Source organism: Nelusetta ayraudi, unplaced genomic scaffold (genome assembly GCF_046127955.1).
Source record: "Nelusetta ayraudi isolate G7.1 ecotype Tasmania unplaced genomic scaffold, CSIRO-AGI_Nayr_v1 ptg000071l, whole genome shotgun sequence".
Classification (NCBI taxonomy): Eukaryota; Metazoa; Chordata; class Actinopteri; order Tetraodontiformes; family Monacanthidae; genus Nelusetta; species Nelusetta ayraudi.
In genome coordinates this window covers 3,498,522-3,513,413 of record NW_027466121.1, presented here as the reverse complement: position 1 = coordinate 3,513,413, position 14,892 = coordinate 3,498,522, and the positions used below count along the sequence as shown (strand labels likewise).

General features: G+C 47.8%; 1 protein-coding gene across 1 annotated transcript in view; it reads left to right on the top strand.

Annotated features, from left to right (window-relative positions):
- tead1a (TEA domain family member 1a) overlaps positions 1 to 14,892 on the top strand; it is a 43,544-nt gene that overhangs the window by 25,090 nt on the left and 3,562 nt on the right. Inside the window, exons 3-10 of the mRNA XM_076042678.1 lie at positions 2,690 to 2,754; positions 4,543 to 4,605; positions 7,467 to 7,598; positions 7,832 to 7,881; positions 9,843 to 9,904; positions 10,790 to 10,917; positions 12,257 to 12,430; positions 14,090 to 14,230. Coding sequence (XP_075898793.1) covers positions 2,690 to 2,754; positions 4,543 to 4,605; positions 7,467 to 7,598; positions 7,832 to 7,881; positions 9,843 to 9,904; positions 10,790 to 10,917; positions 12,257 to 12,430; positions 14,090 to 14,230 — 815 coding nt within the window. The remainder of the gene's footprint in view (positions 1 to 2,689; positions 2,755 to 4,542; positions 4,606 to 7,466; positions 7,599 to 7,831; positions 7,882 to 9,842; positions 9,905 to 10,789; positions 10,918 to 12,256; positions 12,431 to 14,089; positions 14,231 to 14,892) is intronic.

The window sequence follows — 14,892 nt, the reverse complement described above, 5'->3', positions numbered from 1 at the left end:
AGAGAGTCTCCTCGAGGTCGTAGGAGTCCTGCTGCAGGTTGGTCCAGTCCAGTACTTCTCAACTGGTGGAGTCTCAGGACCCAACAGGACCCACATTTCTTTCCTTCAAGAGAAGGAAAGAAATGTGACCCAAATGACCCAAATTTATTCCAACAAAAATAAAAATGCTAACCAGCCCACTTTCTATCATGTCTTGTCATGAATTATTGAAATTATTTAATTCAATTTTATGTCCTGCAAAATAAATGGCCAACATTTTCTGTAAAAAAAAAAAAAAAAAAAAAGCCGCGATCCAATCAAAACAGCTCAGCGACCCACCAGTTGAGCAACACTGGTCTAGTCACATAGGGGTCTTCCAAGGGTACACTTCCCAGGAGACAGACACACACACACACACACACACACCGCTATACTGCAGCTTTGTTTTTCCGGGTGAAGTCGGCAAAGCTGCTTTGAGCTTTAGGCTAAAAGGTTTTTTCCCCCCTCCAAGTTATTTTGTATCGCCGCCGAAGCTCTTAATCACCACGTAACCGAGTGCCGAGACAGTCTAATATCCAGGCGGCGCTTCTCTAACAGGAAATTGGGAAAAAGGGGAATTTTTTTTGAGAGAGAGAGCGAGAGAGCGAGCAACAGACACAGCGTTGACGTAGATGATTCATCCCGGGAGGTAAATCACTTATTTTGTTTCGGGTTGCCGTGGTTACCACCCGAAGCCTTTCAATCAACCTTTTTTTTATTTTTTTTTTATAATTTGCCATCACCCTTCTTCTTTTCTTCTTCTCTCTCTGATGCTGCTTGCGTTTAGCTTTTGTGATTTTATCGTACTGGGCCAGCTTCCTCCTCCCCTCTCCCCCCTCCCCCCTCCCCCCCTCCGGTCCTCCTTGCGTCCCCATTGGCCGGTTCCAGGAATGGCTCAACTAGATTCGCGCGCAGCGACGTCGTCGGTATCTGCCCGAGCACACCGCGCCTCCAGCCTGCAGATAGCGGCGGCGGCGGCGACGAGGGGAGGGGAGGGGATGAGGGGCGGCTCCTGTTCGTCACGGTTAATGGCCGTCTGACTTTGGCCTTGAAGTCTTTCACTGGGCAGAGTGGGAGGGCTGGGAGGGGAGGCGGGGGGGCGGGGGGGGGGGTGCAGGAGGGAAGCCCATTCACGACAAGAGGGACGGAGGAAGGAGGGGAGGGGAGGGGAGGGAGACAGCAGGGAACAGCCAGTACGGAGGACGGATGGATGGATGGATGGCTGGACAGAGTGTGCGTGTGCGTGTGTGTGTGTGTGTGTGTGTGTGTGTGTGTGCTGGAGAGTTTTTAAGAGAGAGAGGGAGGGAGGGAGGGAGGGCAGGGGCGATGGATGTGTGCCGCGGGGTTAGTGAAGGATGATAATTCACCGTTAAGCCTCCTAGAAAGACCAGCTGGCCCCTCTGGAGTCAGATGTCAGCCTCCGCAGCCAGGACTCACTCTGTGTGTGTGTGTGTGTTGCTTGTTTGTGTGCATACATGCATGTGTGTGTGTGTGTGTGTGTGTGTGTGTGTGTGTGTGTGTGTCTTGGCACTCATGCATGCGTGTATGTGTGTGCGTGCGTGTGCGCGCCCTGTTGTTAGTCACAGCTTTTGACTGCTCGAAGGAAAACACCTGCACGGGGAGCTGTAGATTTTATCAGTCTAAGCTGCCTATCTCAGTGAGAGTGGACTTGGTCAGCTCACACACACACATGCACATGCGCACACACACACACACGCGCGCACACACACACACCATCTGCTAGTTAGTTAGGGCTATTGTTGCGAGCCATTTGGATAGTGTGTAGAGGTTTGGCTTTGTGCTGATCTTGACCATCGGTTGGCCAGCTGGCCTGACTTTGGTTTTCCACTTGGTAGGAACACACGCACATGCACACACACACACACACACACTCACACACACACACAAAGAGCACACACCAAACAAAACTGAGCTAGCCGGCCAAAGATACGCTTGTTAGCAAATAAAATAAAATGTCAAATTTGCCAAGTTACATAATCCAACCCCTCAAAAAGAAAAATCGGAATTAATTAGCCATCTTTTAACTTTTTGAGAACTAATGGCCCTGCAATGAACCACTACCCGTGTGCATGCAATATACACACACACACACACACACACACACACACACACACACACATGCACGCAAGAAACATGCACATTGACAGGTTTTCTGCATGTAACTCTTTGCTCCTCCCCCACTAATCTATACTAGCCAGGTCATGCTGAGTCTGCTGTGCTCCCCATTGAATGGGTTGAATTATTCAGCACCGTGTGTGTGTGCGCGCGCGCGCGGCCGTGCACTCACATAAGCATGGGTACAGCTGGCCTGCTGGTTCCTTTAATCAGGGGACGACCGGTCTGCATGAATGCCTGTATTGTTGGGTCATGTGTATTCAGGGCTGAGGCGAGTGTGATTTGTGCCTGTGTGTGTGTGTGTGTGTTTGTGCGTTAGTGTGCGTATGTGGCCGAGCATTCAATAGAGCTACTGGTGATTACAGCGCTACTATGCGAAGCGGCACGTCACCGGTTCATGGGGTCAACAGCGCTAAATCAGCCGCTAAGTTTTTGTTTTGTTGTCGGAGGGGGGGGGGGCTTTGTTTGTGTGTGTGCGTGCGTTTGTAAAGAGGCCACATGTTTCATGTGGAAATCTTGTGTCTCCTCCCTTCAGGTAGGAACGAGCTGATCGCCAGGTACATCAAGCTGCGAACGGGCAAGACACGGACGAGGAAACAGGTAAAGAGGGTTTGAAGTTAAACTTTTTTCCCCCCTGTTTGTGTTGCTTTGTGTCAGACTGATGTCGCTTGAGCTGTTTGTTTTGCTTTTCGGTGAAAACCACCGTGAGATATTTTATTTCTGGCTGAGGATTCAGTTTATACACACCTTTTCTTTCCTTTTTTGAGCATCTGGTTTGACAGAGGAGGCCAACGAGGAAGAAAAACCTGCATTCTCCTGTTTGGCCAGCAGGGACCACCAAAAATGGTTGCAAAAAGACAAGAAATGCCTGGGGAAAGGGGGCTTAAAAATTTCATACCTTTACTAACAGGTTCAGTTTTTTGAGGTTAATAGTGAAATCTTATAAACAGTTATTATTGAGGAAAAAAAAATCAATCAATGTTCATTTTGTCCGTTTTGGTCAAATTTCGAGTAAAAAATATCCGTCAAGTTGTGGTCACAGCTAAAGTGTAGTGGATAATTGTTGGGTGTTGCGGGTGTTGGGACACACACTCCAATCACTGCTCACCTCCGGTACCGCCCACACATCCAAACATGGAATCTTCAGGTTTCAAAACGAACCCGAAGCTCAAGATGGTGCTGACCGTGAGACCGATCGCGAGACCAACGTGCATTATTCACGCCTAACAAGGCAACATGTAAGAATGTAAAGAGCATTGAATTTAACAAGGCAACAAAGCCAAAATCTTCATCAGCAGTAGTGACATGTTGGTGCCTTATTTTATCATTTGCAGCTTTAAATTTTTTTTTTTAGTGCTGCAACAGTCTAGTTTCCCAATTTGGAATCAATGAAGTATTTCTATTCTATTCTATTTCTATTCTATTTCAGAGAAACCACTGTAACTCTTTCAGAAAATCAGTTTTTTTTTTTTAAATTACATTTCACAGTTCACGCTCCGGAGCTGTTCCTCACAAAGGAACTTAATCTTTGAGAAATCGCACGTGGCACTGCAAGAACCGTTCGCTTCGGCCGCGCAGTAAAAACCCCGAGCCAGCGATGAAATCAGAAGAAGAAGAAGAAGAAGAACCCGAAAAAAACACGCCGTCCGGTCGTTTACTGTAACATTCCCGTGACATCACCCAAAACCCACATCACATGTGAGCAGGAAGTGGCACGTGGCGCCGCCCTCCTCCCTCCTCCTCCCTCCTCCCCCTCCTCTGCGGAGTGACGCTGTCAGACTCTGCTCAGCCTCAACCGCCGCCGACAGAGTGCGGCTGCGTCCGTGCGAGGTCCACTCCCCTCTCTCACCTCTGCACTCCGTCGCCCTCTCGGCGGAACGCGCGAACGGCGGAAGTGTGTTTTTTTTTTTTTTTTTTTGTCAGGCAGCGGTGCGTGCACGTGCGTGTGTGCGTGTGTGCGTGCGCACGCGTTAATGCTGTGCCGAGTTCAAAGAGTGAAACCATCTGAGAGCAGCGCCTCCTGCGTGTTGTGTCATCTCTGCTCCTGGCCTTTATTCCCAGGTGTCTTTTTGCTCTCTCTCAAAAGATTCGTGGAGATGGGTCTATTCACTGTTGTCAGGGGAGTAGAGAGCGCGCGCGCGTGTGTGTGTGTGAGAGAGGGAGAGAAGGAGAGAGGGAGAGAGTGCGCGTGTGTGTTTGTACCCAGTAGTCCTTTCATAACCATGGCAACTCACTGTTTGGTCCCTCTTCCTCTCCTCTCTACCCTCTCGTGCACCCCCCCCCCTCCTCCCCTATCCCCCCACCCCCCACCACCACCACTTCCCTTTCACCCTCCCTCCCCTCCTCCTCCTCCTCCTCCTCCTTCTCCCCCTCCTCCTCCTCCTCCAGGTATCCAGCCACATCCAGGTCTTAGCCAGAAGGAAATCCCGGGAGTTTCAGTCCAAACTAAAGGTGAGCTTTTCTTTTTTTTTCTTTTTTTTTTTTTTTACTTTGTTGTGTATTTTTGCTAATCCGCCGGCGTTTACACCGTCAACACTGTCTGGCCAAGAGAGCGGGGTCCCAACGTTGTGTGACTTGTGCGTCTGAATGCCAGTCACAGCGACTGCAGTATCCTAGGTGTCCAATTAGGCCCGTTAAGGTTCTCACTCCTCCTCTTTCTCCTCCTTCCTGTCATTCTCTTAAATCCATACATTCATTCAGCAGCCCCCCCCCCCCGCCTCCTCCTCTGTCTATTAATCTCCCGCCCTCCCTCTCCGTCTCCTCCCTCCCTCTCTCCCTCCATCTCTCCCTCCCTCTTTTTCCGCCCTCACTGTTGGTCGTAATTAACTTCATGTAAAGCGACAAAGGGGCGCTTGTTTTCCGAGAAGACCAGTCGGAACTCCGGGCGGAGACAAGCGCCGGCCTGAATTGACTGTTTTTGCCGTCAGGAGGAAAACAGGCTGAATTTAGAAGAAAAAAAAAAATGCACTGCACTAAGCTAACCGGAGCGCCATTGATTATACGCAGGCGAGATTGAAAATACCTTCTGTGGACCGCGCATGTGGCAGAGATGAAAAAAAAGAAAGAAAGAGCCACAATAGAGAAATTAATTAAAGATCTTATTGTGTAACATTGCACTTGATAAATTCTACAGAATGGGGGGATCTAAATTAATCTGGCAACCAGGTGTAAAGCTAATCATGGATTGCGCTACATCCAGCAGCAGTGATTAAACTTGTAGATGCGATTGACAAAAAGACAATACCAATATAAAATATCAAAAAAAGCAGCCTTTTCATAATGTTAATAAAGAATGTTGATTAATTAATTATGTTGCCCGAGCAGCGTTGAGAGCCTGATATCTCGCGGATCAGATCCGTCCATCAGACGGGGGAGGGCGGGTGTGGTTTATTAGGAGACCAAAACAGGAAGCTGCAAGCTTGTTTACGAGCTGGCGGGCGACCACAAGCGTGGCTGCTGGTTCACATCAAAACTGGATGGAGGAGAAGAAAGGGGAGCGAGAGTTCAGTTCAACACCATTTGCACCATTTGCACCGTTTGCACCAGGAAGTGCGGCAACGGTGACGATGAGCAGATGGCTCGTCCAATCAGCTCCAAGGAGGAGGAGCAGGGACAAGCTGATTGTAGGCAGAAATGGACAAATTTGGGACAGAGTCAAAAGTTTGCACACGCCTTCTCATGCATTTTCTTTCTTTTTTTTTTTTTTTATCTTTACAACTTTCTACACTGCAGATAGACGCCAAGGACATCAAATATATGAGCAAGATACATGGAATTATGCGGCAAATAAAAACACGTTAAACAACTCTTAATATGCTTTTTTATGAAAGGTGGCAATTTTGAAGAATTTAAATATAAAACGTGTTTGAGTTGTCGTTATTTTACACTTTTATTGTTTCCTACATAATTCCATGTGTGTCCATTTTGATGCCTTCGGCCAGAAACTGCAGTGTCGATAGTCATGGGAATTAAAGCGGAGACATTGTTATTTATTTACACTTACACACTTTCGCTCGATTCGCCACCGCAACATCGTCGGTCCGGCCGTCTGCCGCGCAGTCGCACCGTCTCACGGCGACGAGTTCAGGCCCAGGTTGTTAGCGAGCCCATATGGCCGCCGAGATGCGATACGAAAATCCAGCGTGATCCCGGAACATCCCATAATGTTATTACGTCGTCTCGGGAGGGAGGGCAGCTTTCTCCCAGTGCCATTTAACTTGAATGGAGCTGCCAATTAGCGACCCTGCAGCCACCTCTGCTCCCTCTGACGCAGCCAGCCGCTGCTCAGCTGGGGCTTTCTCTCTGTTGTTTTTTTTTTTTTTTTGGCCTCGGGAGTTTCATGTCCAGTTTGATGTTCGGCGCGTTTCCTGCGAGGGAAAGAATGACTGTAAATCTCGGCCCGAGGCGGCCGCGGCGGCTCCCTGCGTTCTGTCAGGCGCACTTTGCTGCATTCTTTGTGCTCTCTCTGCGCTCGACGCCGCTGCAGATACAATCTTCCCTCTCCGCCCCCTCAGGCCAAAAGCCCAAGACCGCCCCACCCCGGCCTGCTCACACAACAGAGCCACAGAAGCCCAAACCCATTTAGACGTGCATATATTAAACACTGATAAGTATCACATTTCGCTGATGGGCTTTGACGGTCCCTTATTGTCCCTGTTTGCAGATCTTTGACTGTGGTGGAGCAGCTTCGCTCGCTAGTTCCCCTTCCCATCACAACACCCCTTTTTTCATAGCTTCTGGAAAAAAAAAGCCCTGTGTTTATAGCCTCCTGCTGAAAGCGATTCTATGTTGAATGTTTCATTTTGTGGTGGGGAACAAAACCAAGGGTGGTCATCGATAGCTAAGGAGTGGCGTGGGGGGGCGATTGTATTTTGGCAGACAACCAGAAGAGATGGAGGATGTGAAAGTTTGATAGTGCTTCTGGTTTATAAGCCAGCAACCTCCACCAATTTAAGAGCCCCTACGAAACTGTAAAGCAATTTTTTGAGTCCACTTTTGTTTTTTTCAATGGATGTATTGCAAAAACTGGATGGTGGACTGCCAATATGGCAGTGCTGTGGTTTTTCCAGTGGCCACTCGAGGTACTACAACCCAATGCGGCCCAAAAAGCATTCTTCCGGTCGACCGCAATACAAAAAGAAACACAGAGGACGACTGCGACCTGAAACCCAGTTCATAGCAGTTCTTTCTACTGTAGATTTTTAAGTCATTGACTTTTAATCTTTCTAAAAATGCTCAAAGGCCAGAAAGTCCCCAGAAAAGACGTTGCACCTGCTTTGCCAGTTCTTGACGTGGCCGTGTTGTTTCTGCAGGACCAGAACGCCAAGGAGAAAGCACTGCAGAGCATCTCCTCCATGTCCTCAGCTCAGATCGTCTCTGCCACAGCCATACACAGCAAACTCCTGCCCGGAATAGTGCGAGCCAGCTTCCCCGGCAATGCACCGGTAAGACACACACACACACACACACACACACACACACACGCACACACACACACACACAAACAAACGCACACACACTCTCCTTCCAAGTACAACGCTCACAAGGACAGGAATTGTAATGAATAAATCATGCAGTACAGAGACGCATTTACTCAGTTTGGAGTCATGACAGTCACACACACACGTACACACGGACACACACCCTTAACGTTGTGTAACCATGTGTTTCCTTCCAGCTGTGGCAGGGGATGATCCCTGGAGGACAGTCCAGCTCCGCCACAGAAGAGTGAGTCACACCCACCCAACACGATTCTCTCTCACTCTTTCGCTGCAGAGCCTTCAGTCTTTGAATCGTGCAGCCGCTCGGACGCGACACGTTATGACATCGTTTTCACACCTGTTGGTGGACGACTCAAGTGCGTGTCAAGACTCCCCTTTGAGTGGGCTCGCAATGTTCAGCCGGTCTGGGTTTTGTTTGTCACACTTTGCACTTTGTCAAAACGAAGCCGAGCTCTCGAACGACGTGTTCCCCTCCCCGCCTTGTGGGGGCGCTGCCTCGAGAATTACCGAAGAAGAAGCAGAGAAGCCTCGCTCATCTGGTCAATGCCGTGATGCTGCTTTAAAAGCGTTGTTGTTTGTTCGTCATCAGATTTTTTTCTATTGGACCTTTTACACTTCACTCTACGGCTTTGGTTTGGCTGTTCTGAAACCCAGAAATGTTTTGTTTTTTGGTTTTCACGCTCAGCGCCATGTGGGTGGGGGAGGGGGTGTGTGGGGGGGCTACCGGTCCGTTTTAAAAATTGACGATTCGGTTGTGAGGGTGGTACCCGAGGTGATCAATGATTGGAGCGTGAGTGCAGAGTGAGCCCAACACCTGCCCACCAGCCCGTCAGCCAACTATAGTTGGCTAGTGAATTTCAACCACGGCCACAACTTTATGCCTCATTGTTACACAAAATTACGCCAAATTACAGAAAATGGTACTACAAAAATGGTATTACTAGCGATTTAGACCGACAATTTTTTCTTTTTACCAGTTCGTAACAGTACGAATTCAGGCCTCCTTTCCACATTCACAGTCTGACATGAACAGGGTTTTTTCGGTGCTTCCACATTCGCCTCCTTTTTAAAATCACAAGCTCCCTCCTCCTTTTTATACAGTCAGCAGACACCGTGGTTCGGTTCTTCAGTTCCTACCAGACTTGGATTGCACGTTCACACCTCCGCGGACTTTCCGAACAGACGAACGAGAGTTCAATTTAACAGGTCTGGTGTGAAACTAGCAGCTGCTCTGAGTCGTTGCTTAGATCTTTTCCCTGTTTCCTCCTGTGTTGTAGCTTTGTGTGAGGAAAACTCATTCTCGCTGCTGCTGCTGCTGCTGCTGCTGCTGCTGCTGCTGCTAACAGTATGTTCAATCTGTTTATACAAAGGGCAAACTTACACGAAGGGTAAAATAGCGAGGATGACCTCATGATGAATCGATGATTGTGAAGGTTCAGGACTACCTGGCCAATTCAGCTTCGCTGTCAGTGTGAAGAGTGATTGGTTCAGCCACTTTCTGGCCTCCTGAGTGAGGCGACTGCCTGCTTCTCCTCCATTTAATGGAGAACTTTTGGGCTCTTAGATGGAAAATCTATCGGTCTGGGTATTGTTCTAAAATATGAATAGCAATGGAGCTGCAGTGTACAGTTTTATTTGACATTTCTTGTAATTACTGATGGAATTAGACATGAAGAGACGTCTCTAAACAGCATCTTTTGCCAAATACAGCCAAGGGAATTCTTGAAAACAGCAAATATCTTTAATTATTTTGGAATAATGCTCAGCTTCCTTATTCATCCATTTCTAACTTTTAAGTCGTATCCCACACCATCACGTTGTGTGCGCTCGCTGTACTACCACCCGTGAGCCAAAAGACTCACACATTGTGTGGTCCGTCACGGCTGGCGAAGGTCACCCGCCGTCGCCGGCTGCTATTACGACACGGCCCCCTCCTCTCGCCAGAGGTAATGACGGCGGGGAAGAATGGGACTTGTACCCAACTTAAACATGCTCTTGACATGTGTACTCGTGCAAGTGTCCATTGAAGCCGACGTCTCCTCCCGCCTGCCTAATTCACCGCAGTGTGACCAACACCCCCCCCCCACACACACACACACACACACACCCCCGCCTTCTGTCTCCGCCGTCTTTCAGCCCGTCTAATGTTCTCCTCTCTGTCCGTCCGCGTTTCTGTGTGTCTCTCAGCATCAAGCCCTTCGCCCAGCAAGCCTACTCCGTGCAGACAGCGGGGACCACCACAATCTCAGGTGAGAGGGTCCCGCGTGCCAATTACGTCCTTTCTCCAACAGGACAGGAGGTCCTGTGTCTGTGTCGCCACTTAGGGCCGCTTGCTTCTCTATAAGGTGGCGTGTTGTGTTCCCCCCCCCCGCCCCCCCGCTGCGTCCGCAAAGCAGCCTCGCCGCACCAGTTGGTCCCGCCAGGGAGAGGGTCAGTGTCACACTGACTCTCTGTCGCTACTGCAGGTGAAAGGGCTGTCAGAAACATTGATTATGAACGGGATTTGCAAACATAATAACTTCAATATGGTCTGACATTTACACAAATGAGAAGATTTGTCCAAACTTTTGAGGCTATGGTAATTAGGACTGCTAGTAAAAACATGCGCTAACCACGATGAGCGTGCACCTCGCTCTCTAGTAGTATTAAAATATCTCGTAAAATCTTGGCCCGCGAGATTTTACGAGACTCAAATTTACGAGAATTGCTTGTTTACATTGGTTTGCTTTGACGAATGCTCGTTATAATTTTCTCTTTGACTACTTGTCTCCTCCTCCGTCCGAAAATAACGGGCCATTTTCACTTGAAGTGAACTGGTGACCCCGTACGTCACGTGTAAATGCAAAAAAAGAGTATTTCATTCCACTTTTGCGATATACCTCTATATCAATATGTCTGAAAAACCACCTCAAGAGAGCGTCAAAGCCTTTTAGTGATATTTGAGAGGTTTTTCAAAGTTTAGGCATTTTTATGACCAATTTTTTATTGCGATATTTAGGTTTTGTGTAATTTTTTTTGGGCGGGGTAATGGAAACGCAGCTACTCAAAGCTCCCTCTTTGACACTGCTTGTGTGTGTGTGTGTGTGTGTGTGTGTGTGTGTGTGTGTGTGTGTGTGTGTGTGTGTGCTATCCAGGCTACGAGCCCCCAACTGCAGCCCAGACGCACAGAGAGCCGGCGTGGCAAGGCCGCTCCATCGGCACCACCAAACTACGACTGGTGGAGTTTTCATCTTTCCTGGAGACACAGAGGGACCAGGAGGCAGTGAGTAACACACACACACACACACGCGCGCACACACACACACACACGCGCGCGCACACGCGCGGCACCACTCCACTAGGAGCACTCCCTATTGTCCCATAAACAGAGATGACAGATAGCAGAGAGCAGCGTTAAAGCCCTTTGTGTGCATCCTGGTATGAATAACCTTTACAAAGCTCCATCTCTGTGTCTGCTCAGTCTATCTATCATCCTGCCACACAGTGGACACACTGCCATTTTTCTTTTCTCCCACATTCTTTTTTTCCTCCCCGCTCTGGCAGACAGCTGGGATTCATCTTGCCCTCCATCTCCGTGTTTGGACACTTAGAACCACACACTGTCTGTGTTGCCTCCTTATCAAGCTCTCGTCCAAACGGCCTTTTGCCATTTTCTCACAAGAGTAGAATTGGACAAGATCACTAATATTTTGTCGGCCCTGCACGGTAAATAATTGACTTCATCTCGCAACCAGGACGCTTTTTAGAATCTGATTGTTACACCTGCTGTGGTGGGAGTTTGGTATTAAAGGATTAGCCAGATGTTTCTGCATGTCATTTTTCGTTAAGATCTTCTCTCCAAAGAACGCAGTGCAGTTCAGCGGAGACGCATGATTTAAATCGGATTGGGCGAATTTTCAGTATTTTCTGTCAGGTAACATTTTGTTTTCCACCCAAAAGACGGCAAAGCTGTCGTCTTATTTCACATTATTTTGTGACCAAGGTGATTCTTTCAAGCATATACATACCAACTCGCAGTCTATCTACAACACTGTAAGATGGGGAAGGAAATCAGATTCAGCATTCAATTCAAATATTTGTAATTACACATAATTTATATCATATTTAACACCAAACAGAAGAAATTGCAGGTGTTGAAATGTGTTTTAAAATTTCTGTACACAATGTAAAAAAAAAACAAAACCTGTTGTCATGTTGTGTCTTTTCTGCAGAGATTTTGCATTTTAGATTTGATTTTTGATTGTCTGCTGTGGGAGCGTGTGCAGTTTCAGAACCTCAGGGCTAAAACAGCTCCACAGCGCCACAGGTGGCCTCCCATTGTAGTGCCACACCCTTGTAGTGTTGGCGCCGTTAATCTCAGGGCGACCGGGCCTGCAGGTGTTTGTCACTCCGACAGTCGAGTTTCAAAAAGGAAGCGTCAGATTAAATTTAATTTTATTATAGTTATTTTTATTTCTGTTTTTATTTTATATCGTACTTCATACTATAGTTTAGAACATTGCATTATCTATCTATCTATCTATCTATCTATCTATCTATCTATCTATCTATCTATCTAAACAACTCTGCCTGTGTCCTCCCTCTCTCTCTCTCTACTTCAGTACAACAAGCACCTGTTTGTGCACATCAACCAGAGCAGCCCCAGCTACAGCGACCCCCTGCTGGAGTGCGTGGACATCAGGCAGATCTACGACAAGTTCCCCGAGAAGAAGGGAGGCCTCAAGGAGCTCTTCGCCAAGGGTCCGCAGAACGCCTTCTACCTGATCAAGTTCTGGGTAAGCGCTCCGACGCAGCCTGATTGGTTTGGGTTTTTATTTTTTCCTCTCTTTGCCACCCACGCACTTCTAATGCCCTTCTTAGAAAAATCCCCCTCTTTATTTTTTATTGTGCGATTTTATTTTGGTGTTGACGTCCTCTTAGCCTTCGACAGGTGGAGCACACAGCGCCCCCTCCCCCTTGTATTTTTCCACCCAGCGCTATTCTTTTGTCTGCACTTACAGGTGTGTGTGCGTGCGTGCACGTGTGTGTGCGTGCGTGCACGTGTGTGTGTGTGTGTGTGTGTGTGTGTGTGTGTGTGTGTGTGTGTGTGTGTGTGTGTGCATGCGCTATCTTTCCACCTGGGATATGGAGGTGGTGGCTTGATGAAAGCACAGTGGCTTTGTTTGAACACCTGCTCACCTCCTGACTCACAGGTTGCTGTCTCCACCTGTGTGTGTGTGTGTTTGCGTGTGTATGTGTGTGTGTGTGTGTGTCTTTCTCACTTTATTGTTGATGCTCACAGTTGTAGCCAGACTCTTCAGAACAATCCTTTGCATCCTTTTTTTGTGTTTTGTTCTTCCAGTCTCTTTCCTGCAGACGTCTGACGTGTCGTCTCCCGTCCTGCAAAAACACACTCGCGCAAAACAGCAGATCCAGCGAACAGCCGGCACACAAGCGGTCCGACGTGATCGTAGCTCGCCGTGTGTGCGTAGTCGTGCGCCATGTCGCGGGGCCTTCCCTCTAAATTTAATTAAAACGTCTCTCTGATCTATTACAATAGAGCATGTTTATGATAATCTGCTGATTTAATTAGGTAGGACAGTTTGGTATATGCGTGTGTGTGTGTGTGTGTGTGTGTGTGCATATGTGTGTGTATGTGTGCGTGCGCACGTCCATGGAGGACTCATTAGAAACGGAGCGACCCTTCCGCCAGGTGCAGCAGCCTGCGCTCGCCTCTCTGATTGAACCTCGTCAGCGCCACCCGGCTGCAGAGGAATCTGATGCGTTCGCTTCCACCTTGAACAACAGAGGAAAGCACAGCTGCGTCAGGGACGGGATTTGAAACTCCCCAATTGCTGCCGCGCAGCTAAGTAGATCTGAAATCGTAAAAGCCACCGTGCGCCCAGACCCGCTAGGTGACAAAACAATAAATTTGTTCTTCAGCTTGCGGGGAATTGAACTCTTTCTCTTGTTTTTCTTGTTTTTTTTTGTTGTCAGTGTCCGACTTGTTGATGTCAGTTTTAGCGATGATCTTGAATGATGTAGGTTTAATGTTCGGGCCCGTATGTGACTAGGCTTCCAGCAGGGGGCAGCAGCGCTTCTCTTGTTATGCCTCGGGAAAATAATTTGTCCCTTTGTGAAAAAGAAAAAAAAGATATCAAATTGGACACTGTTTGTATGTCAGAGTGACTCTGACTCTGAAGCAACGAAAAGGTTGTTGGAAATGTCTTTGCGGCGCATTTTGACACAAAATTTAGAATATTTGAATAAAAAAAAACTATCACCCAGATTCTACATTTGAACTGTAGTTTGAAGTCAAATCAGTGACGGACTGACCACCATCAGCTTCCAGTGCAGAGCTGCGGTCTGACACCTGGGCGTTGCTTCACTGCCTGCGCGGCTCCACACTGTGGCGGTTAGCAGGAGGTGCTAACAGGTTGTTGTGTCGTGGGCAGGCGGACCTGAACTACAACATGCAGGACGACCCCGCCGCCTTCTACGGCGTCTCCAGCCAATACGAGAGCTCCGAGAACATGACCATCACCTGCTCCACCAAGGTCTGCTCCTTCGGCAAGCAGGTGGTCGAGAAGGTCGAGGTAAGCACAGATTGAAAGTGTAATGTTTTTTTTTTTTTACTCGTGGATACAAGAGACACCATGTGGCCAACCTGGTGTACTGCTGCAAGGAACAGTAACAATAACTTTGGAAAATAATGCATAAGAATAACAACTTGTATTTGGACATTAAAATGTCATTTCTTTAAAGAGCTGCCATATACATGTTTATTAATCGAAGCAGAAAAAATCACATTTGATTTTTGCCAACAAATGATACAGCTAATAAAGAGCAGGTGCTGCAAAAACAACAGCATAAAAAAAAACAAAAAAAAAACAAACAACCTTACATGTACGTGGGCATGTAGTTGCGATTTTTGTCCACAAGTGGGCATTTCTTACTTGGTGTACAGCAAGAAGTTGTGCCATCATGTTGCTGTTTGAAGGGAGAGAGTTTTTACATCGTATTGATTAACAGATTGTTGTTTTGTCGGAAAACAATACAATAAATATGCATCCTTTCCAATGGTGAGTCTGCATTTGTCTGCGTGGAACTGAATGAACCGTCAGGTTGACCTTTGACCTTTGCAACGACGTATCGTTATTACCTCTCGAGGGCGTGAAAAAAAAAGACGGCAAAGACGTGCAGGACGGCTGCGTGAATTTAAAATATTGTTCCTCCCCTGCGGCTCCTCCCCGACCAG